This window comes from Bos grunniens, chromosome 12 (assembly GCF_055505025.1).
Source record: "Bos grunniens cultivar Pamir isolate PY7600 chromosome 12, Bosgru_T2T1.0, whole genome shotgun sequence".
Taxonomy (NCBI): domain Eukaryota; kingdom Metazoa; phylum Chordata; class Mammalia; order Artiodactyla; family Bovidae; genus Bos; species Bos grunniens.
The window spans coordinates 71,592,371-71,617,756 of record NC_141176.1 but is presented as its reverse complement, the minus strand read 5'-3'; the positions used below and the strand labels follow the sequence as shown (position 1 = coordinate 71,617,756).

The 25,386-nt window shown below is 42.0% G+C and overlaps 1 protein-coding gene across 1 annotated transcript in view; it reads right to left on the bottom strand.

Annotated features, from left to right (window-relative positions):
• Positions 1 to 25,386, bottom strand: part of LOC147361877 (ATP-binding cassette sub-family C member 4-like) — a 177,611-nt gene that overhangs the window by 140,524 nt on the left and 11,701 nt on the right. Inside the window, exons 3-9 of the mRNA XM_086328421.1 lie at positions 24,852 to 24,972; positions 14,912 to 15,136; positions 10,717 to 10,806; positions 9,260 to 9,423; positions 8,015 to 8,140; positions 6,856 to 7,105; positions 4,450 to 4,551 (exon numbers count right to left, since the gene is read on the bottom strand). Coding sequence (XP_086184547.1) covers positions 4,450 to 4,551; positions 6,856 to 7,105; positions 8,015 to 8,140; positions 9,260 to 9,423; positions 10,717 to 10,806; positions 14,912 to 15,136; positions 24,852 to 24,972 — 1,078 coding nt within the window. The remainder of the gene's footprint in view (positions 1 to 4,449; positions 4,552 to 6,855; positions 7,106 to 8,014; positions 8,141 to 9,259; positions 9,424 to 10,716; positions 10,807 to 14,911; positions 15,137 to 24,851; positions 24,973 to 25,386) is intronic.

The window sequence follows — 25,386 nt, the reverse complement described above, 5'->3', positions numbered from 1 at the left end:
AAAGAACAAGATAGTTCATTTTAAAATGCTGCATAGTTTGACACAAAAGCAATTCAGTGGATACCTGCACACACTGTGGGGGGAGGGTGCAGGGGACAGAAGGACAGACAGCGTTGGGCGCCCCAGGTCCACTTGAACTTCTGCATGGAGGACGCCATGTCCAGGCTCTCCCACCCGCTGCCCTGGGCTGCAGGCTGCCTGGCCACACCCTGTGTGATGACCGGCTCAGGGCACCCCCCTGGCCCTGACGTGACTACAGCCCGGCTTTACTGAGCATCACCACGAGAGCCCCAGTACCGCCACTCCTCAGAGGCACCTCTTCAGCACCAGAAATCTGGGAAACCACAATAGCTGTGTTTCCTGTTTTGATGCTAAGGTTGCTAATACTAACTTCTTTGGGAAAAAATGAAAGGTAAAAGCTACTGTTCAGATAACTCAACATTAGTGACTGCCAGGTGCTGAATTCTGTTCTGTGCCCACTGCCAAGCATCGCCAACCAATTCTAAAACCACAACTCTGCCTTCCCTTCCTCAGCTCCCACCACAGCGACCATGTCAAGTACAACTAACGCCACTGTAACTCTGACCTCCCAACCTGTGCCAAAGTCTGCCTTTGACACATCCAGTTTCTTGGGAGAAAATGTCTTCATCTTGGGTGTGCAGGGTGTCATTTTCTTTCTCTATAAATTCTACAGATCTAAAAAACAAAACTACTACACTGTGAAAACAGACCTGCTAAATTAACAAGGACTGGTGTGTAACTAACTGAAACAATATTTTATTTCAATATGTCCCATGTGGAAGATGTTATTCTACTACCCTTAATTGTTCCCATATGAGCATCACCCTTGAAGAAGAATCAGTTAAATCACTTTGTTCAAGGGAATATTTAAAACATTCTGCATGAATCCTTGTGTCTTCTTTTACCTTAAATGACTGCTGCTGTGGTACTGGTTCTCTCTTCTTGACGTGTCAGCTGTGACTCTGTAAGCGATGGAAAACACTGTCCTGTGCAAACAACCTCATGACTCTCTTGACAGTTTAAATGTTGTCATTTTAAAGCCTGAAAGCTGCGTTATTTTTATGTGAACTCAGGATGTAGTTTAGTGACCAGAATTCAGAAGAATATGCTGAAGCAGCATCAATCAGGTGCATTGTTGGCTATCATTTCCAAAGTGGAATAGATTTATAAATTTAGTAGCCTTAGAGCAAAATTCTGTGCTTAATAACAGTTATTCTACATAGAAACAAGAAAAATAGTAAAGTATAGCAGCATATTGTTCATACTTGTAAAGCACCTTATATGTTTGAGAAATTAAAAAACAGTGCCTTAAAGACAGCCTGAAAGGTAAACTTAACCTAAAATTTTGGTGATTCGATATTTCACATTAAAGAAGGAAAAAGTTGGTCTGAGGATGTAACTGTTGATGTGGGCAGTAAAAAACCTGCTTTAAGATACTTAAGTGTTAGCATTTAATTGAAAACATCCCTATTTTATTCAAAACCCAAGTGACTTAAACGATTTTATGCAAAGTCAAAAGCCTTCATCTATTGAACCACCCAAAAGTTTTCTTATGGCTAATAAAAAGTATAAAGTTGATTTAAGTTTATTTTCCTCTGTACTTTAAAAAATTATCCTAACACTGTTGTGCCTTAAAAAGATTTCCACCAAGCTTTCTTGAAAAGTAACTTCTATGAGGCAAGAAAGAAGTTGTTTTAGAATCATTTACTGTTTAATTAGACAATCATTTTAAGTTTTAACACAGTAAATGTGAGCAGTGTAATTTCAGAAAAAATTAAGTTGGTCAGATTACTGTGGATTTTTAATGATGATTGCCCTGGGTAAACAGATCATACTTTTTCTTTCTTCTCTCCCATCCTTTACCAGTTTCAATTCCTGTGATGTGATAACATGCATACTTTCATTTCTTTAGTTTCCTTATAAAGCACTAGTTTTTTCAGGTTTAGAGGGATCCCTCTTCCCTGACTTTGACACACAGGATTAGTTCAAGGGCTCAAACCAATTTAAAATGAGCTTTTGCTCATTAAGGCTCCAATTACTAAGGCTTTTTTGTTTTAGTTTCTTTAATCTATAGTGGTTGAATTTAGCACTTGGTTTTCAATATTTTATGGTAAGAAATGACAAATTGCTTTTGTCCATTTCTTAAGCCAAATTTCCTTACATTTAGATAATTAAAGGTTCATAAAATGAAGATTTACTATTTCTTCATTACTTGCTGGTACAGCTAGAGTTTCTTTTTGTTGCAAATCTGTACATATCCCTAGTGTTTTCAAGGGCCTTAATTGTTTAAAATCTCTGGCTTCAGAGGTTTCTGGGGAAAGGCAGGCTTACATTTTTGTGTTTCCGTCAGTAGTAACAGGGAGCCTGGTGGGCTGCTGTCTCTGGGGTCACACAGAGTCGGACACGACTGAAGCAACTTAGCAGCTAGGTACCTCACAATAGTGCGATGAGTGTTAGATTTAAGTGAGTGCTATAAGATACAAGATTCAGTTGAGAATACATAGAATTTCCCTTCTCCCAAAGTGGTAAATATTAGCTGCAATGGCATCATTGTCATTTAGGTAGACAGGAACACCTTGCCACATAGTAATGTTAACACTGTAGCTATTTCTGTGAAAATGTAGCTGATGAAGCCTCTCCTGTAATTCTGAATGCTGCTCTGACAAAACCATAATATGGAATTAGAGTGTACAAGAAAAGCCTCAAGGCCTTGCTCCTCTTCCTTTAGCAGTTTAGTACCTTGAGTTATTAATAATTTGATTTTTTTTTTATTCTAGAGGGTATATAGAAACCTTTTCAGATTTTTCACCTGATTTTTTCACATAGACTGTAGTACAACTAAAATCCTTTATTTTACCTTACAGATATCTGTTGCACAGGCAGATACTGTTGTACATAGATACTTTTATTTCAGTTCATTAAAAACTACAGAACCAATCTGCATCATATATCAAACTGATTTAAAATAAATCTACAAAAAATAAATAAATGATAAAATAAATCTATGTGTTTACTGGGAAAAAAAGAAATCTGCTAATGAGTCATATAAAGGATGTGTTAGCATTCACATAGAGTAGCCTTTAAAATGGAATTTTAGTGGTGCTTTCTATAAATGCTTCAAGAGCACTATGCCGAGAAACACCAAGCAGGAGATAAATCTACTATATTAAGGTAGGAGAAACCATCAGGGAAGGTCAGGCACCGTGTGTGAGTTTCCATGGACAGAAGGTGCAGGGATGTGGTTTCATGTATCTGGGAACAAACCACTGTGTCGATGGTGGGGAAGGCAGGTGCTGAGTCAGAAGCAGGTGAACACAATGCAGGAGGCACCACAGAGTCACAGGCATGAAAGACAGGGTGAGTCTACAGTTAGGACCCATGTTCTGTGGTCCCCACTCTGACAGCCCGGCTCCTGGGCTCTGCTCTGGAAGGTGGACCCTGTGGTGGAGGTGCCACCTCCCTGAGTCCCTCCAGCGCTGGACGTGAGGGCAGCTTCCTGCCATTGCTAATCTCTGGGTTGTCTCATGCACCACTGTTTAACCCTTTCTAATTTTTCCTCCCTCTTTTATCACCTACGTAACTAACTCCCTGCATGGAACTCCCTCTCCCATTGTGGGATTGAGTTTTCCTGACTAATCCACACTGATGCAGGAGGGTGAGCACAGAGGACCATGAAACCTGGGGTGAGGGGAGCATTTCCATTGGTAAAGGGGCTGCTCTGGGTATGCAATACTGACAGCTTCTTGAGACCAGACCCGGTTGTTTTTTCTCTTTGCCTGCAACTAACAAATAAACCAAGTGTTGGAAACCACCAGCTTGTCATCATCTTGTCAACAACTCTGTCAACTTGTCATCAAGTGCAATCCTTTAACTGGGAATCACTGGTGCTCATTATGCCCACCTGCTGTCTCCTCCTGCCCCTGGCTGCCAACAAAGTGTACAGAATCATCCAGAAGCTCAGGATGGGGGAGCCCCCACCCTACCTCAGCCAAAATCCAGATCACAGCTTCACTCTATGTTTAATAATGTGATCTGATAATCAAGGCAAAATTGTACACTAACTCCCCAAAGCCTCTTAAACAACCAGTTGTGCAATTAACCCATTCTACACTGCAGCATTTTCTGTCCATTCCTATAAATGCGAACATTACAAATGTATGTACTTTAAGTTCAAAAGGTGCTAATACTTTGAAAACTCTCTTGAAAATGAGATAGAGAGCAAGCAATAAGTCAAAGGTCTTAGGTTGATTTTATACTTAATCTCCATTAGATACAACTTTAGTCCCAATTTTGAGAATTTTTAAAACATACTTTCAGTAAATGAGCAAGTCACAGTTTACACCACGCATAAAATCTAAAAATTCTCCAGTAAATCCATGTCACAGTTGTCTGTTAGAAGTCAGAATCCTGGAATGGAGGACTTGTTACCTCATCCCAAAAAGCAGTGAAATCTTGCATGTCCACCATCCTTTCACCATCCGATGGCTGCTGAGGATGGAGCTCTGGTATCTCATCAAGTAATAGAAAATTCTACAGAAAACAAAACAAACAAACAAAAAAACAGATTGTTAAACTGTGGAAGAAAGCACAAATAAAAACAACTGCTTTCCTGGGATTTGCAATAAAAACCTTTGTACAATCTAAATAATGTTTTACCAACTGTACTTAAAGTATTAGTTCACATCAGAACATACTAAATAACATATGGAATAATATTTATTGTTATTACACCTCATGGTATATATTAATAAAATCATATAATATACTGCATTTGTTGCAGTTCAGTCATCAAGTAGTGTCTAACTCTTTGCAGCCCCATGGACTGCAGCACGCCAGGCTCCCCTGTCCTTTACTATCTCCAAGAGTTTGCTCAAATTCATGCTGACTGAGTCAGTGACGCTATCTAACCATCTCATCCTCTGTTGCTGCCTCCTCCTGCCTTCAATCTTCAAAAAGCATCAGGGTCTTTTCCAGTGAGTCGGCTCTAAGCATTAGGTGGCCAAGTATTGGAGCTTCAGCTTCAGCTTCAGCATCAGTCCTTCCACTGAGTACTTGGGATTTGATTTCCTTTAGGGTTGACTGGTTTGAAATCTTTGCAGCCCAAGGGACTCTCAAGAGTCTTCTCCAGTACCACAATTCCAAAGCATCAATTATTTGGCACTCAGTCTTCTTTATGGTCCAACTCTCACATCTGTCCATTACTATTGAAAAAATTATAGCTTTGACTATACGGACTTTTGTCAGCAAATAATGTCTCTGGTTTTTAATAATGCTGTCTAGGTTTGTCACAGCTTTTCTTCCAAGGAGCAAGTGTCTTTTAATTTCATGGCTGCAGTCACCATCTACAGTGATTTTAGAGCCCAAGGAAATAAAATCTGTCACTGCTTCCATTGTTTTCCCATATGTTGCAATGAAGTGATGGGACCAGATGTCATGAGTTTAGTTTTCTGAATGTTGAGCTTTAAGCCAACTTTTTTGCTCTCCTCTTTCACTTTCATCAAGAGGTTTTTAGTTGTCTTCACTTTCTGCCATTAAAGTGGTGTCATCTGCATATCTGAGGTTATTGATATTTCTCCTGGCAATCTTGATTCCAGCTTGAGCTTCATCCAGCCTGGCATTTCACATGATATACTCTGAATATAAGTTAAATAAGCAAGGTGACAATAAACAGTCTTGATATGCTGTGCTGTGCTTAGTTGCTTTGGTCGTGTCTGACTCTTAGGGACCCCATGGATTGTAGCCCTCCAGGCTCCTCTGTCCATGGCAATTCTCCAGGCAAGAACACTGGAGTGGGTTATCAGGCCCTTCTCCAGGGGATCTTCCCAACACAGAGATCAAACCCTGGCTTCCTGCATTGCAGGCAGATTCTTTATTGACTGAGCCTTGAGAGAAGGTGACAATATACAGCCTTAACATACTCCTTTACCAATTTGAAACCAGTCTTTGTTCCATTCCTGTTCCAGCAACGGTTCTAACTGTTGTTTCTTGACCTGAATACAGTTTTCTCAGGAGACAGGTAAGATGGTCTGGTATTCCCATCTCGTTCAGGATTTTCCACAGTTCATTGTGATCCACACAGTCAAAGACTTTAGTGTATTCAAAGAAGGAGAAGTACATGCTTTTCTGGAATTATCTTGCTTTTCCTATGATCCAATGGATGTTAGCAACTTGATCTCTGGTTCCTATGCCTTTCTAAATCCATTTCATGCATGTAGAAGTTCTTAGTTCACATAATGGTGGTAATTACAAATTTGAAAAGCAGAGGGCAGTTAGAGAGAGGATTAAGCAGTAATTAAAAGGGTGCAGGGATGAAAAGGCAGAAACAAAAGGCAGGTTCAGACACCAACAAGCAAAACATCTGTGGAGGAAAGAACTCATTTTTGAACACAGAGAATTAAGTGAATCTGAGGCCACTCTTCCTGTCCAAGCAGCATGGAGCTTTCAGCAAGTTCCTCCCCTCCCAGCCCAGAGAGGAACTCTGTACCCCAGGACTGTGCAGTCACTGCCTAGTCATTGGAGTCAGCACAGGAGATGCAATCTGCTTGCTTCTCCTGCTTTTAGACATTTTAGTCACTTTGTAGGCATCACTACACAAGAGCCCTGTGCCACTGCTATCTATATATACTACTGGCCCTACATGAGAACCAGTCTTAGGATATCTGTAACACACTCTACCTAATAAAAGAAGAGAGTACCTACAACATTCTGGGAAGTCTGCCAGCTTTGGCACTGGGAGAGTTAACTATCACCTAACTGGCACACAGTGAGACCACATAAAGGAGCTATTTTAGGTAAAATCTGCCTATAACTTTAAAAAGTTATTTGTCCCCAAACCTTGATTCTTCGGATGCTGACAATGGCCTCTGACACCTTCTCAACAGCCATGGGGAAGTAGAGGGTGCTCGAGAACCGCAGAGCCTCAAACAGCATCACCACCACAAACACTTGGCTGGCTGTGATCAGGTTGTCAAGGAGCTCATTGGTGATGAAGGTGACAAAAATCATGATTTTGCTCACAGTGAAAAATGATGCCAAATTCATGCCCCGAAGGTAGGAACTTTCCAGAATCTTGGAAATTTCCTTCCTGGAAAAGAGAGAACGGAATAGGTTTTAAAAGAAGCATCGATATCCAAGTCCACCTCCAGGGCTCCATCCCGACACCAGGACCACACACTTCATCACTGCTTCACTCTTCCAACTAAGCAGAGGCTTCCTGTCACCCTTTTAAACACTGTGGGTCAATCAGACTGGGTTTGAATATTCATTCAACAAGCATTCATAACCACAAGTCCTGGGTGGGGCTCCCCAATGATGACAGAAAGACACAGTCCATCCCCTCCAGGAGCTCATGAACTTGTGGGGGAAGAGAATAAGACACCCCAAAATTGTGAGACACCAAGACATCAAACAGAGGCAGGCACCATGGCCCCTCTGGAAGCACATGTCCTGGCTATTGTAAATAGTGCTGCAATGAGCACTGAGGTACATGTGTCTTTTTGAATTCTGGTTTTTTCAGGGCATATGCCCAGTAGTGGGGTGGCTGGGTCATATGTAGCCTTATTCCTAGTTTTCTAAGGAATCTCCATACTGTTGTCCATAATAGCTGTGCCAAGTTGCACTCCCACCACAGAGCAAAAGGGTATTGTTTGTAGATGTTTTCTTGATGGCCACTCCTACCAGTGTGAGGTGATACTTCATTGTAGTTTTGATTTGCATTTCTCTAATAAAGAGTGATGTTGAACATTTTTTTCATGTGTTTATTGACTGTTTGACTTCAGAAGCATATGTAATTTTGCCTTTAAGAAGATCATAAATGGAACAGCAGATTAAAATGACATCTCCCCTCTTTCACTTAACCCGCCTGCCACATGTGAGGTGTGGATTCATAGTATTTAAGCTCATCTTCATGTGAAAAGTGGTAAGACTTTTAATTTCAGTCTGTAAAAGCAGGGGGGAAAGTAAAAAATATGGTGTGATACATACAAAAACTTACCTTCTCAGTCTGGTAATAAGGTCTATAAATGACTTTTCCCAAGCATTCATTTTTACTGTTCTGATGCCAGTTATGACTTCGCTCATGGTCCTGATCCTGTCGTCTGTGAGAGCTGCAGTCTTACTCCTGAGGGGACAGACGTGAGATGAGCCATAGTGACCACAGCCCAACTTTCCTCAGCAGCAGCAGGGGGCACAGGGAGGGACCAGGGATCCATGATACCCTACAGCTCTTCTGTGCTGACATCACAGGCAGGTCCTTCTCAAAGTGCAAATGGAGAAAAAGACTTCTAGGAAGTCAACCATTCAGTCCAATTCAAGGAGTAACTTGGAGAACTCACAGTACTGGCTGAGGAAGACCTGAAGTAAGTCAGGTACGAACTCTCCACCTAAGGTCGCAGTTGGGCAGGGAAAGCAAAAAGACACTGAATCTAACGGGAAGACAGTGTCTGTGTGGTAATAAAATAGGAATGAAGTGCCAGTGAGCAGAAAAGATCGGGCTGTTAATTCCACTGGGAAAGGAGACCTGGCAGCACTGCAACAGGGCCTCGAAGGGTAAGAAACATCTCTCCACAGCAAGACAGGAAAGGGAATTTAAAATAGACAAAAATATCACATGTAAAGTCACCAAAAAAAAAAGAAGAAAAAAAACCTTCAAACAGCACAATACCCCCATCACCTGACAACCTGGACAATGACCCACCTCCAACCCTCTGGGACCTGCTTCAGGTCTATATCATCACCATTAGGCCCTTCATCACCAGCCACTGTTCTATCACATATGCTGCTGGGACTGTGTGGCTGTATAAAGACAAAGTTAACTAAGATTGACCTTGTCCTTGAGGCTCATATAAGTTAATGGAAACACTGAATTAAAACCAAGACATGAACATAGATACCTGAAAATTGCATAACAAAAATACATGCAGCTAAACTTGAGCATATAGGATTGTTACTATTTAATAATACTTAAATAACTTCAATATAGGTAAATTCTGCTCAAGGACACTCGACTTATACAGGTATGGTGCTGGAAGGAGCCAGTGAGCGCCGTCACCTTTCCCTCTTCACGATAAGCCTTCAGCTTAGGGCTGGAGCCTCCACTGACGAAGCCTGAAGGCCCTACAATCCACATAAAGAAGAGACTAGAAAAGGCATTGGTTTTGTTTTTGAAGAGAAGCATCGAGCAAATGGTGAATGTTACCAAGCACATATCACCTAGTTTTTAAACCAGTGTTTCTCTTACCTGAGTGACGAGAACGAATTTCCAACACAGCTTTGCAAAAGCAGAAGAATAATGAGAACCGCCATCCCAGCAAGACAAGATATTCCTATTTCCATCCAGAGCAGGGCAGTCACTGCGATAGCCTGCAGTGGCCCCACCCACAGATAGTGCAAGAACATTGTAACCTTAGAAGAGAAACACAAAGCCTTCTTAGAACTATATAAAATCAAAACCAATAAGAACAACGTGTAGAACAATCTGTTCTAAAGAAACAGGCAGGAATCTAAACAGAAATGATATCAGTGAGTTTTATACCTCATGATGAAGCAGAAATCCAAGTGTCCCCCCCAGATGATGCTGTTCTGGGGCAGCACAGGGCCAGCCTCAGGGACGTGCCAGGGAGAACCCGACCAGTAGCACTGAAGGAAGATGTTGATTTTGTCCACAACACAGATGAGCTCAGGGCTTCCCCAAACTCTCTCTGTCCCAAAATTCAGCCCCCATCTCCATAGAAAAGCCTATATTATGGTACCTACCACACTCTCCGATATCTACTTGTGCATTTACCTTCCAGACAGGCTGTGGCCTTTCCAGTGCAGAAATTAATGCTTATTCACCTTCAAATTAAGTAGAGGCCTTACATCATGCTTAATGAATAAATAATTGAAGGAGAAGTGAAAGTGTTAGTCTCTTAGTCATGCCCAATTTGCAACTCCATGGATTGTAGCCCACCAAGCTTCTCTGTCCATGGGATTTTCCCAGGCAAGAATGCTACAGTGGATTGCCATTTCCTTCACCAGGGAATCTCCTGACCCAGAGATAGAAACCAGGCCTCCTGCATTGCAGGCAGACTCTTTACCACCTGAGCCACAAGGGAAGCCCCCAGACTTAAAGGTCAGGATCATCCAGGAAAGAGAAGTGGTCTATACAGATCTGACCAACAGCTACAACACTCTGGGTAACATGATTTATTCATAAAGTAAGTGTGAAATGGGTACGATGGGACAGCAGAGAGGAGGCTGTGTCTGACTGGGGACCACACACTTGGCATATTCCTCAAAGGCTCCCTAGGCAGCAGGCACTGTACAGGGCACACAGAAAGAACAATCCCTTCCCACCAGGCCTACATCATCCAGAGGAGGAGGAAGACAATCCCGCAACACCAACACCATGTACCAAGAAGGGCCACTCCAGGAGGACCCCTAGGAATACTAACCAAGCTGGGCAAGAACACTGCTGCCTGTCTATTACTAAGGTATGTTACAGACAATGTCAGAAAAATAAAACCCTCATCTACAGGACAACACATATTATCACATCTAAGCTGCACACAGAAAATAAGCATTGAATAAAGAGAACCCTTGTCTTATGTCCTCAACCGAACCCTGGCTGACACCAAACCCTGGCACCTGGCATCCCAATAAGCTAAATCCAGTGAGAACGATAGGGAATGGAAGAGGATCCCTCAGGCAGCTTACCTGATCAAACCTGTTCACATCGTTGGACAGCAGGTTGACTATTTGGCCTGTGGTGGTCTTCCCCATGGCTGAGCTACTCAGATGAAGTGACTGAAATGAGAGAAAGATATAGAGAATCAGATTTCTGCACTGATACCAAGTCAGTCTGAGAACATAGCAAAATGGACTGTATTTTCATGGGGTCTTGTGTGGTGTCAGGATGAGCAGTATGATGCCTGAAAGCAGGGCTCTAGGGACACTTGTTCATCCTTTGATGATTCAATGTGGCGCCAGCCCTGCCCACAAGGACAGCAAAGGGAGGAGCAGGAGACAGAAGCAAAACCCTCTACCCTGTTTCTCAGTGAACCTGGACCTGCCTGAAGGATAAAGAAATATAGATATAGACTTAGGGATCAACCAAAGCAATTTTGAGCCAAAAACTAGACAGCATATTAAAAAGCGGAGACATCACTATGCCAACAATGGTCCATATAGTCAAAGCTATGGTCTTTTCAGTGGCCTGTACAGATGTGACAGTTGGACCATAAAGAAGGCTGAGCACCAAAGAATTAATGCTTTTGAAATGTGGTGTTGGAGAAGACTCTTGAGAGTCCCTTGGATAGCTAGGAGATTCAACCACTCAATCCTAAAGAAAATCAACCCTGAATATTCACTGGAAGGACAGATACTGAAGCTAGAGCTCCAATACTTTGGCCAACTGATGCCAAGAGTTGACAAACTGGAAAAGACCCTGATGCTGGGAAAGATTGAGGGCAGGAAGAAGAGGGAACAACAGAGGATGAGATGGTTGAATGGCATCCCTGACTCAATGGACATGAGTTTGAGCAAACTCCAGGAGACACTGAAGGACAGGGAAGGGTGGTGTGCTGCAGTCCACGGGGTCACAAAGAGCTGGACAGGACTGAGTGCCTGAACAACAACAACAAGATGAGAGTGGAGAGCCTGCCTCAAGGAAAGAGATTAATACGAGGTGTGACATCATTTAAACACTTTGGTATTAATTTCCTCATTCTAAAACTAACCAGTATAATATTCAAAACACTAATCCTGTGAGGAACCTATGTTCTTAATGCCAGTCTGCTGACTTGACAAAAAGCACAGCCTATGCTGTATAATTCCTTCATTTGATAAAAGGCTCTGAAAAATTCCCTAGAGATCTGAGGAATCGGAACAGACCACCTTGAGCTGTTTCAACAGACCACCAGCTGTAGCCATCGATCCAAACAAAATGTCATGGTTCATAAAAATGTTCCATTTAGTCCTCAAGTTAAAATTGATACAGCCACAATGGAAGAGACTATGGCAGTTCCTCAAAAGACCAAACATGAAATTAACATATAGTAAAGCAATTTCACTTCTGAGAATGTATTCAAATTAAAGCATAAACTTGAACTGATTATTTGTGCACCATGTTCATAGCAGCACTATGTACAATAGTCAAAAGGTAGAAACAACTCAAATGTCCACTAACAGATGAATGGATACATACAATGTTGTATATACATGTAAAAGAATATGATTCGATCTTTAAAAAGGACTTAAATTCTGACATTTGTTCCAAGACAGATGAATCTTAAAGACAGTGTACTTACATGGCATAAATAAAATGACAAACATTGTATGATTTCACTTATATGAGGGACCTAGAGGAGTAAAATTCATAGAAAGAAGCAGTAGAAGGATAATGACTAAGAGGCAGGGACTGGGGAGTTAGGGTTTAATGAGTGCAGAGGTTCAGTATGGGAAGGAGAAAAAATTCTGGAGATGCAGAGTGGTGATGGCTGCACAAGAATGTGAATGTACTTAATGTCACCAAACGGTGCACTTAAAAACAGTTAAAATGGTAAATTTTATGTTGTGTATATTTTACCACAATTTTTTAAAATGAATGAACCAAAGCCAAAAGCAATTTTATCAAAGCTGCAGAAAGGTAAATAAATGACAAGTCATCTTATATATGATGTGTGTACTAGTCGCTCAGTCACGTTTGATTCTTTGTGACCCTATGGATTGTAGCCCTCCAGGCTCCTCTGTCCATGAAATTCCTCAAACAAGAATACTAGAGTGGGTTGCCATTTCCTTCTCCACTATATATGATACCTGTTTAAAATTACAAACTATGACTCTGAGCTTAGCAGCCATTCCATTTCCAACACCCGACCTGATTTCTTCTCAGGACCAGGCATCAGGAGGCAGGGCCTCAGCATGAACCACAGACGTTCACAGGGGCCTTTCAGAGCCGCTCGGCAGCACCAGGTTTACCCTAAAGAATCGGTCCAGCTGTGACCTGCAAGAAGGGTCTTATTTCTGCATCTCAGTAGAAATCTACATGTAAGGCTGTGCACGAGGAAATTCCCATGTTTCTGGAATTTCAGGTTATGTATACAGTTTCTGACTTTGTAAAGAAACAATTGTTTTAGGCTAATTAAGCCAGTAAATGAACACTTTGGGAGATGTTTACATTCCCATAAGCAACATACAAGGTCAGATCAGATTCCCCAAAGGAGACATTCCAAAGTGTTAGCGGGAAGAGGGAAAAAACCAGGACAGTGGCTCACTTGTGCAGCAAAGAAAGAGCTTTGTTTGACTAAACCATCATCTCAAATCTAACTTAAGGTTTTCACACTGCAGTTCTGGTGAAATTTCCTGCATACTTATGGGAGCTAAGTATGATCTGGAAAGATGAACATCTAGCTAATTTGTGGGGACATCTGAGTATTTGTCTACTAAATGGCAGAAGGTGCAAGAGAATAACAAAAATGATGAAGGCTGACAATGAAGACCCTTAACTGGAAGATATGTTACCCAAGGAGAAACTGGGCTCATGTGCCAAACACAGACAGTGAGATGCCAGGCCTCTGAGTCCACACAGTCCCGAGATTTAACAAGAGTCTGCTCAAGCAAAGATGGGAGAAGACATTCTACATTTTCCCCAGTAATGTATTTCCAAGAAATAGGAGCTCTAGATAAGTAACAAATAGGAAAAGAATCAATAATTTTCATTTAAATCGCCTGGTTTTAGCTTTCATTGAGGATTTTACTCATTTGTAATAAAATTAAATATATTTACTATGTGCAATTTGATGTTTTGATGTAAATAAACATTGGGAAATGGTTACAGTAGGAAAACAAATGAACGAACCCATCATCGCACATAGTTATTCTTCTGTGTGTGTGGTGAGAACACTTAAAATCTATTCTCTCAGCAAATTTCAAGAATAAAATACAGCTAAATAAAATTTTTTTCCTAGAAAAAAACGAACAGCCCAGGGCAAAGAGATATGCAGGGTCAACTTTATATAGAGCCCTTCAGTTCTTAACACTGTGGCAATTCCCTTGTGAAAACAGCTAAAATCCTTAATTCTTTTAAACTACTTAAGACTAGGTTAAACTATAGAATAATTCCATGGCGATTCTCAACACAAAATTACTGAACACACCAAGTCAGGTCTTATTAAAAGTGCTAAAATGCATACTAAAGAAAAAGGAAATATTGAATTAAGAAAATAACTTGAATGAATAGCAACAAATTCCCACCAAAATTACTAAAAGCTGCATAAGATTTCAAGTTTCATCCCAACATTCAGCTCTATTCTTTAATACCATTATAAAAAATCATAGCTATAGAATATAGCGAGAGAATCTATGTTTGGCATGGATTCCATTTATATTTTTCTTTAGTTCACACAATTACATTCAATATGTCTAGATGGGTCATTTAAACATATAATCATTCCCTTTCTCAAATACATTTTGTGCTCCTAGATTTAATTTCATAAATCCGATCAATGAAGTTTACTTTTAAATACAAAGTTGATGTAAAAGATGGTCTTAATGAACAACAAATTGCCACAAATACAGCTACAAGATTAAGGCATGAAAACACTGAAAACCAACTTGACACTTCTTATACTTATTTTTTAATTAGATTCCATTACAAGCTGCGTGGATATTACATAAAAACCTGTGGATAAAATTTATCAAAGGCAGCTCTGACCCGATCTCAGTACAAAACTTTTCATTATTTACTGGTAAATTTTACTTAAATGACAACAACAAAATTGGCCTGATGCAAATAGCAAGCTTCTCTAGGAAGGTGTAAATTATCCCAGTTACAAGATGTTTAATTTACAGAGAACTAAATGTTCCTGATGCTTCAGGAGAGGAACACACTGTGGTACCGAGCGACACTCACCTTGCGGTAGATCATACGGCACACCGCTACTCTCAGCCTCATGCCCACGCGCTGCATGTGGTAGAAGCACAAGTGGTGCAGAACGGCCCACACGAGCACGCAGGCGCTCAGCCCCGCCGCGTAGCCATAGGCTTCGTGCAAAGCGGCAGAATTGTCGGGATCATAGTTTTCGACATAACTAATAATTTTGCCCAAAAATATGGGCAGAACTACTTTGGTGCCTTCCTGAAAGAAAAAAAGCCTTAATTAGAAATACAAGTCATGCCAGTTTTTCTTAACACAAGCTGTACTTTTATTGTTAGCATGTTAAAAAGCCATCTTAACAAAATGCTACATTCATGGCTAACCTAAAAGAAAAATACACAGATCTACTCTCTCCAGTAAGACAAGCAGACAACAGTTTTAACATAAGTCAAAATCTTACATTCAAAGACAATAAAGCCTTAGTATTGGGTTGCCCAACAAGTTCTTTCAGTTTTTAAGTAAAAGACACATTTTTCATTTTCACCAAGAACTTTGTTGAACAACGTATTCAAAATTCTGTTCCACTATCTCCTGCCATTTTTCAGGAAACCTGATAATTCCATCTTCCCAAAACTTTATATCTTTTTGAGCAAAGAACGATTTCAGGTGCCTTTTACAGTCTTCCTGGGAATTAAATCTTTTTTCATTAAGAGAATTTTGTAAAAAACAAAATAAACAGAAACCCGAAGGAGCAGTGTCTGGTGAATATGGCAGTTGAGTCAGAACTTCCAAGCCAAGCTGTAACAGTTTTTGCCTGGTCATCAAAGAAACATGCGGTCTTACATTATCCTGATGGAAGATGATTCATTTTCTGTTGAATAACTCCAACACATTTCATCAAGTGCTGCTTTAAGTTCGCCTAACTGGGAGAAGTACTCATTGGAATTAACTGTTTGGTTTTCTGGAAGGAGGTCATAATAGAGGACTCCCTTCCAGTCCCACCATATACACACCACCTTCTCTTGATGAAGACTGTACTTTGGTGTGGTTGGTGGTGGTTCATTTCACTTACCCAGTGATATCTTTCATTCCACATTAGTGTACAGTATCCACTTTTCATTGCCCATCACAATTTGTTTTTAAAAAGGAGCATTTTTTTAACAGTTACATTTCAGTAGAGAATTGCATGCAGAAATAACAGTCAAGAAGATTTTTCCTTTTTTCCCTCGCTTAACTTAGGTGGAAACCAAGCATCAAAGTGATTAATATAACCAAGATGGTGAAATGACTTTCAAGGGTTTTTTTTTTTTTTGGATATTTTGAGTATGTTGGCTATCTCCCACAGGACATAACATTGATTGTTCTCAATCAATCTCAATTAATGTCTAGATTTGATCTCTATCAACTTTAACTGGTCTACTCGACAGTAAAACATCATCCACCAAGAAATCTCCAACACAAACCTATTTTTTTTTTCTTTTTTTGCTGCGTTGGGTCTTCATTGCAGTGTGCAGGCTTCTCTAGTTGGAAAGCGCTAGCATAGTTGCCCTGAGGCATGTGATATCTTAGTTCCGCGATCAAGGATCAAACCCGTGACCCCTGCATTGGAAGGCAGACTCTTAACCACTGGACCACCAGGGAAGTCCCCTGACAGGTTTGTTTTTGATAGCTCTCTTCTGTCTGTAAAATGTTGAGGAACCCACAAGAGGAAGAGAAGGAGAAGAATCCCAAACTCAAATCACAAAGCATAACTAAAAAGCATTTTCTGCTCAACTAACTAGTGCCTGATCAGATTATTTACAGAAAGCTGACTCCATCTCTCAAAAGGATGTGACACTGAAGTCCTAAACGTCTGTCTTGTTCTACACGCACATGTTCACAGGCCTTAATACCTGCCTTACCTCCCACAAGGTCATAGGAGCTTTCATCTACTCCAGAGAAGAGAAGACTCTTTATTGGAAGAATTATGAGTAAGATGACCATATCAGAGGAAGATGACCAGTTCTCAAGAACACAAAGGCTCAATGTTACATTTCTAGGAAGCCTCATCATTCACCCCTGGAGGCACTAAGAGCTTAAGAAGAGCCCCTCATAGATTGTAAAACACACTGTTGATACAGTTTACTGAGATAGAAGTCTGGAGACTTATACAGAGAAGCAAAAAGTCAAACTACACATGGCAGTCCCAGCCCAGATATGATCAAGGGAAGCCCAGTGCTGCAGGCTACAAACCTGGGGCTCTCCACCAGAAGCCCAGTGGTAACACCTGCCATCCCAAAATGCCCTAAAACTGTGATTCTCTTTGGAAATCACTGCTGTCTGTTCAGTTCAGTCTCTCAGTCATGTCCAACTCTTTGTGACCCCATGGACTACAGCTTGCCAGGCTTCCCTTTCTATCACCAACCCTTAAGCCTGCTCAAACTGATGTCGGTGATGTCATCCACCTATCTCATCCTCTGTCATCCCCTTCTCCTCCTGCCTTCAATCTTTCCCAGCATCAGGGTCTTTTCAAATGAGTCAGTTCTTCGTAACAGGTGGCCAAAATATTAGAGTTCAGCTTCAGCATCAGTCCTTCCAATGAATATTCAGGATGGATTTCCTTTAGGATAGACTGGTTGGATCTCCTTGCAGTCCAAGGGACTCTCAAGAGTCTTCTCCAACACCACAGTTCAAAAGCATCAATTCTTCAGTGCTCAGCTTTCTTTATAGTCCAACTCTCACATCCATACATAACTACTGGAAAACCACAGCTTTGACTAGATGGACCTTTGTTGGGTGTTACTCAGCTGTCTGTTACTCATCTATTTGATCCTAATATCATTTCAATTACAGGAGGAATAAGGAGTAATATCACCCATCTAAAAGAATACTAATAAATGCAAGAAATTCAGCAAAAAAGAGTGCAAAATAAAGGCAGGTCATTACTGCCTAAGTGTCTGGGTTTATCTGCTGAGAGACAGTCTTTAATAATCCAGGTGAGCAAACAGCCTCACTAAGGAGTAATGCCAGTCCATGGCCTATAGCTTCTACTCTTCTGTCTATTCTGGATACTAATCCTCAACTAGTGAGGAATAAAACAGCTGAGAAAATATTCCCTATCAAACTTGAAACTAACCAAATTAAAACGTTCTGGATAAACAGGCACAAGATCAAAAGTTGTTCCCTCAAACTCTTCATCTTTAACATCAGTCTAAGTTTGATTTGTGAATATTCTTTCCACAAACCAATTCAGAATAGAGTTATTACATCTTCATAGGAATTCTTCACAACTATGAAATCATGAAAGATTTTTTAAAAGAGTCTATTATAATACAACATTTGATAAAGGTTCTACAAGAATCTGAGAGTCTCTGGGGCAGACATTTCTTGGTAGAGTCCTTGGTATTCAGCCTCCTGAAAGCACTTGACTTTGGGCCCCATTTCCTGCTTCTTAGGGGAACTTCTCACAGGATTAAGTGCTAAAATTTCCCTACTCATTATAGTTTCTCCATTACATTTCCACACATACTTAAAAGGTTTCTTACCCAACTCCACCAATTCTGCTTCACAAGAAAAATTAAAAAACACAGAAAACAGAAACAAGCTATATCAGACAAAGAAAAAATGCTTGAGTGAAATATATAAGCAGGAAAAATGAGCTTGTGGGAAAAATGAAGGGGCAATTTACCTTCAGAAATGGGAGAACAGGTGACAAACAGCGGAGCTGAGACAGATCCAGAGCTAAGGATGAAAATCAGTGAATCTGGGAAAATAATAACATTAGGATGCTAAATATAACTTTACTCCTCCTGACACAGTGGTCTTCATCCTGACTGTACCTTAGCATCACCTAGGAGGGGTTAAGAGCACTCTGAGGCCTAAAGCCAAGCCTCCAGAAACTGGGTTAGGTCAACTGATTAAGGATGGACCCTGAAGTTCCCTCTGCCTGGAAGATTCTGGATGTAGAATCTCATCCCATGGAAACATCTGCTATTATCCTGCATCATCATGGCATCTGGGCCTCGAGGAGCCATGAACCTGCTTTGAAGGACTTACAAGTACCACAGAAGGTTTTATGCTGAGTTCCGTGTTACATATCATACTTCTAAGAAAATTCCTTATGAACCCAAATTCTTGAGACTCCAAATATGAAATTCAGACCTTTCATTCGAAACACGGGAAAAAAATAAATGTTTATAAAATAAGTATTTACAAAATTAAAATATGAATCAAATTTTTAATGTTATATCTAATGAGGGAGAAGAATTAGTATGGAACAAGGATACCCGTCTTCTTTAAAAATAGCCTCTTCTGTTGATTTGACTTTGGAATTGTGAAAACATTATACAGAATTATAATTATAAAACAATGAAGTTTTCAAAATCAATTCATAAAATTTCAGAGTAAAATAAAACAAAAACTATATCCATCCAGTAGGTTGGCAGTTATACAATGTTGCTGCTGCTGCTAAGTCGCTTCAGTCGTGTCCGACTCTGTGTGACCCCAGAGACGGCAGCCCACCAGGTTCCTACGTCCCTGGCAATCTTCAGGCAAGAACACTGGAGTGGGTCGCCATTTCCTTCTCCAATGCATGAAAGTAAAAAAGTGAAAAGTGAAAGTGAAGTCGCTCAGTCACGTCTCACTCTTAGTGACCCCATGGACTGCAACCCATCAGGCTCCTCTGTCCATGGGATTTTCCAGGCAAGAGTACTGGAGTGGGGTGCCATTGCCTTCTCTGGCAGTTATACAATAAAGAACTGTTAAAAGTGGTTTAAAAAAAAATTGAAAACACATTCCCTGTGTGATATGCCTATCTAAGAACAATATGAACAGCAACAACAACAACAACAACAATATGCTTTCAAAAGTCACATTATGGTTAATAGTGTTGATATTATAAGATTTTTAAATGAATAATTATGTCAGTATCATTGAGAACTGGGATTCGCTGAAGTTGCTCAGTCGTGTCTGACTCTTTGTGGCCCCAGGAACTATAGCCTGCCAGACTCCTCTATCCTTGAAATTTTTCAGGCAAGAATACTGGAGTGGGTTGCCATGCCCTCCTCAAGGGCACCTTCCCAACCCAAGGATAGAACCCAGGTCTCCCACACTGCAGGGAGACTCTTTACCATCTGAGCCACCATTAGGCATGGCAGAAAAGAGAAAAGATGATGAGAGGAAAAGAGATACCAATCTAAGAGTAAAAAGATAAAGTACAAGCACTACTGCCCTGAATCTGACTTCAACTGGAAATATCCATATAAACTCAAGGTCTGTTTACTACAAAAAATGTATAATATCTTTGTCCAGTGAAAAAGCTGAGAAACAATAGCCAACTCAACAGCAGTGAACACCCCTAGTGCCCAGACCATAGTTTCTAAATACCATTTCCCATGAGAAGGAGACATGGCTGCTTGGAGAAATGGAGATTCCAGGGCTGGGCCAAATTTGTACTTAAAGATGCACAGCTTCTTTTGTGTAACCATAAATCAGAACCTTCTCATCACACCAGAAAGTGAAAAATTAGCAAAGATTTCTACAGTTTGCACAAAAGACAGGAGTCCTGGGAAGAGACCTATTCTATTCTTAATGGCAGAGGCTGTTTCACAAAGGGCTTAGAAAACTCACTGCTGTTTACAGGCCATCATGGCAGAACAAGAACTCTTAAGAAAAGTCACTTCTAGAAGCCAACTTTCCTGTACAGTAATTAAAAGTTTCACTTCTAAGCAGAATTTTGAATTTGTCACCATTATGAAAGTAATCTTTTTAATGGAGTCACCTATTTCCTTGACTTATTAAAGATAATGGATTGAGGGGGATTGGAGAATGAGTGAAATAGGTGAGGGAGATGAAGAGGCACAAATTTCCAGTTATGGGTATGTAATTTACAACATAGGAAATACAGTCAATAACACTAGAATAACTTTGTATGGTGACAGAGGGTAACTAGACTGATCAGGGTGATCATTTTATAATGTAAAAATAATATTGAATTACTATGCTATACACTAGAAACTAATATAATATTTTAAGTCAATCATCCTTCAATTTTTTAAAAAAAGTTTTCAATGAGACAGTAAAAATACAGTGTTTTTTGTTTTTTTTTTTCTTTAATGAATTGAAAAGTACCACCCTCATATATGTCTCAAGGTCTTCACTGTGGATATTACTGACACCTAATGGCTAATGCTACGCTCTCAGGAACCAGCAGGGTGCACACAGCAGGTCTGCTCTGCAGGTCCCTGTCTGCTTGGCTCAATGCCCCCTCCTCCTCTCCCTTGCTGCGTGATCCTTGGTGGTTGCTTTGAGCTCACAGTATCTCTGCCACTAGCAGCCACTCCTCAGCCTCCCGGGTTAAGCAGAAGTGAGGGACACATGGAAGAAAGGGTTGGGAAATAAATGCGAAGACCACCCAGCTCTTGGGGGAACCAGCCCTGAGTCCAGGCACAAAGCTCACTTTGGAACACAGAGGATTCTGCTTACTCCCTGCCCATCAGTTGAGCTCCCAAGTGAAGATTTACACAAATATGTGCCTTCCTATAGCCTCTACCTAAAACCGACACAACCAGCAAAAGTGGCCTTGGACAAAGGTCAGTGATTAGACAAGGCCAGCCATTTCTAAGGTTCCCACAAAGAGGACATAAACCCTGGTCACTCCTCCCCACTCAGGGTAGGGAGTGAGTGAAACCACTGAGGCTCTTCAGTTCAGTTCAGTTACTCAGTCATGTCTGACTCTTTGCAACCCCATGGACCGCAGCATGCCAGGCCTCCCTGTTCATCACCAACTCCCGGAGTTTACCCAAACCCATGTCCATTGAGTCAGTGATGCCATCCAGCCATCTCATCCTCTGTCATCCCCTTCTCCTCCTGCCCCCAATCCTTCCCAGCATTAGGGTCTTTTCCAATGAGTCAACTTCACATGAAGTGGCCAAAGTACTAGAGTTTCAGCTTCAACATCAGTCCTTCCAATGAATACCTAAGACTAATATCCTTTAGGATGGACTGGTTGGATCTTCTTGCAGTCCAAGGGACTCTCAAGAGTCTTCTCCAACACCACAGTTCAAAAGCATCAGTTCTTCGACACTCAGCTTTCTTCACCGTCCAAATCCCACATCCATACATGACTACTGGAAAAACCATAGCCTTGACTAGATGGACCTTTGTTGGCACTTCAAGGTAACCCCATTTACACACCAGCAAGTGGACACCTCATCTCTCAGAGAGAAGCCCTGATGACCTGGGGGGTGGTCTCTGTGTCTCTGGTCCAGAAAGAGTCTTTAGGATACTCCTCTCCACCCTGAGGGCCCCAAGCAGGCAGAGACCTGTTCTCCTTCTCCTCACCCAAGATCCCCATGAAAGTACACACAGGGGCCAGGCATGCTAGGAACTCGATGGCTGTTCTGTTCTAATTAGGGGTGACCTGCACATGCTCCAGGTTGAACATTAGCCTGGTACTTGCTTCTCCAAGCATTATGGGCACTCCTCAATTCTCACAGGACAGAGGTTTCACACTTTGAAATCCTAACCCTTAAAGCCTCACCCTAGACTGGTTTCACCCTGCCTCTTCCCACTGATGCTGCCAGGAGTGCCTGCGCTATGGTGGGTCACAGCACTGTCTGGGAACCATGGGTAACCCATGAGTCGTTCTGTGCACCAGAGGAATTAAAAGAGGGCAGGAGGTCAAAAGTAATGTGTCCATGTTTTAGAGAGTCCTGAGCTGAGTTTAGATATTCTGCTATCTAAAATTATCACCACTTAGGGATGGTAATGAGGGCAAGGTTAAAGGGTTCCTGGTCTATCTGAACACAGCATGATGTTGCTTCTAGCATCAACAGTCTAGTCAAATCTGGCACCCAGGCGACATGGTCACCTGAACTCTACCCTCATTTATGATCCCAAATCTGACTTCCTGCTCCAGGAAGTTCTTAGCATCCTATTTATTATCTTTAGACAATATTCAGGATGCATGTGTCTGACACTATGAATACAAAGCTCTAAAGACAAGCCTTTCTGACCCTGGATGAGCTCTCAGGCATTGAGGTGAACAGGCTCATAAGTCAGAGTACCCGAAGTGGAACCTCAATTTGTTCTTTATGCTCCGTGTGACCAGGGGCATCCTATGTAACTACTTGGACTTAGAGTCCTCTCTTCTAAAATGGGGGTAAAATGAAACCTACAACTTCATTGAGTTAGCCCAAAGAATAAGAGTGATATTACACATACCGTGCCCACAGCAGTTCCTGATACATAACGTATTTTGAGTACTTACCATTGTTCCTACTGCTGCTGCCACCACCATGAGTACTGAGTAGGAGCCCCTGTTACTGCTACTGGAACTTCTAGTACTACAGAGCATGAGCTCCCTTGAAATGACCTTGTTTTCAAGGTCCTCGACTCCCCACTTCTCTGCCATGACCACCCCACAACCAGCCCCAGGGGCTGGGGCTCTACCAACTGACACCTGACACAGGCCCCAGGCCTGGCCTTCCTGGATCCGCAGCAGGAAGTGTTACTAGGGCTGGACAACTTTGAAATAAACACTCGAGCACGCCCTTCACAAGGCACTGCAGCATCTCGGTGGCCAGAGCCCTGTCTAAGGTGGCACTCTGCCCCACACACCTGCCCCACCCTCTGGCACAATGGTCAACCCATCTTTGTCATCAACAAGAACTCCATCTCCCAGGACCACCCAGTCACCTGGGAGCTGACAGATTCTGTCTCTCCAGTTGTGTGCGTCAGACTTCACTTGCCCACCTGCCCACTGCCCGCAGTGCCCTTCAGTACAACACAGCCTTTAAATAAGAGCCATGCCACCCACCTTTAAACCACTTGGCCCCCCACCTCACCCCCAACACAATGGACTGATGACAGCTCACACCTTCTCCACCTAAAACACCCCTTTCACAGCAACTGCATCTTCCATCCCTCCTGCCCTCACACACTCACACGCCACCCGTGTCCCTAAGGCAGCACTAAGGGACCACGGAAAGCACAAGCCACCCAGGGGGGTCTGCAGCAGACCTCCAGCAGGCTCAGCCAGAACAGGGCGCTGATGGCACTGTGTCCCCAGGTGGACTGTTTCACTGGGGGATCTTGACCCAGGATGTTCAGGGTCATGGAGGTCACTGACCTCACAGCTTTCTGCCTTTGGTTTTCTCCTGCACATCCTCTCCTAGACCCTCTGCCAATGCCAGGATACTAAGACACTCCTTTCAAACACCAAACCACCTCAACAGTCAGGACTGAAACCAGCACAGATGGTGCATGGATTCTCCACGATTCATGGTGAAGCTGGAGCTCCTCCCCACAGGGGTCTCTGACCTGGATGACTTGGCCCATGGGGAGGGAGCAGCCCAGGGAATGGTGTGCTCTTGGAGCTCTGGCAGCTCCTGCCCAGATGAAGGGCCCCGGGTCCTGTTCCACTGGAATGGGAGAGGTAATGATCCCTTCTTGGGAGAGCATTTTTCAGATGTGTCCTGGGCAAGCTAACAATTGCTTGCTGAGTGACTATAAAATGTCTTAGGTTTTCAGCTCAGGTCCAAGTTTACTTCCTCCAAACCAGGAGGCAAATATTCCTTGAGGTTGTAGGATCTTCTTTTTCTCAAGGATCACTTTTAGCATTTATATCATTTACTGAGCACTAACAATGTCCTAGTATGGTATAAAATGTCAGTGCCATCCTTCCACAATACTATGTTTTAACTGGTTAAAAGAAAAATATCGCCTTAGCAAAAAGTTCATTCAAGTTTTGCCAAAAGCTGTTATGGGAAATCTGAAAGAATTTTTCTGCCAACCCAATAGTAATCCCCTGGAGAATTTGTTTTTAAGCACCTGTCCATTCTAAAAGTAAATACAACCGCTGAACTACATCCTGATTCACAGAGAAGTTTTAACTTCAGACAAGAAAGCTCTGTCCTCTCTTGTCCCCATCTCATCCATCTCAGTACTGATCTGCATACACTGAGAAGTTAATGCACAGTTAAGTAAAAACTTTTACCTCAAGAAATATAAGTAGTCCCAAAGCAAAATATAATTTCCAGTAACACTTGACGATTGTTTTCATTAAAGAAGGCTCCCGTGCGTCTTTCTGGGCTCTCAAAATTTCTCGATCCCAGTACCTGCGATGAGAAACAGAGCACAGTGAAGAAGAGCCCTGCTACAGGTAAAACAGGGGAGAGGGCAGAGCAGAAGACAAGCCTTCACTACAGGGCGCTTTGCAGCTGCCCCATAGATGCTGGCTAATGGGTCACAGGGCGCCTGAAGGATGAGCAGTGTAGACTGAAGCACCAGTAAAAGCACCAGACCAGGTTTTGAGGGAAAAGTCCCAGTCTCAGAAAACAAGTTTCTGCCAAGCTTTGCTGGACTCACAGATCATGAGCAGCTCATGGGGGCAGACACCCTCCTCCAGGGGCCCCACCTCCAGGGACAGAGCTCAGCCTCCAGGGCCATAGCTTCGGGCTCCCTCCATGTCCACAGGTGCACAGGGAACATGGGCTCCCCCAGCCTCCAAAGTGGGCTAAGCCTGGGGTCAG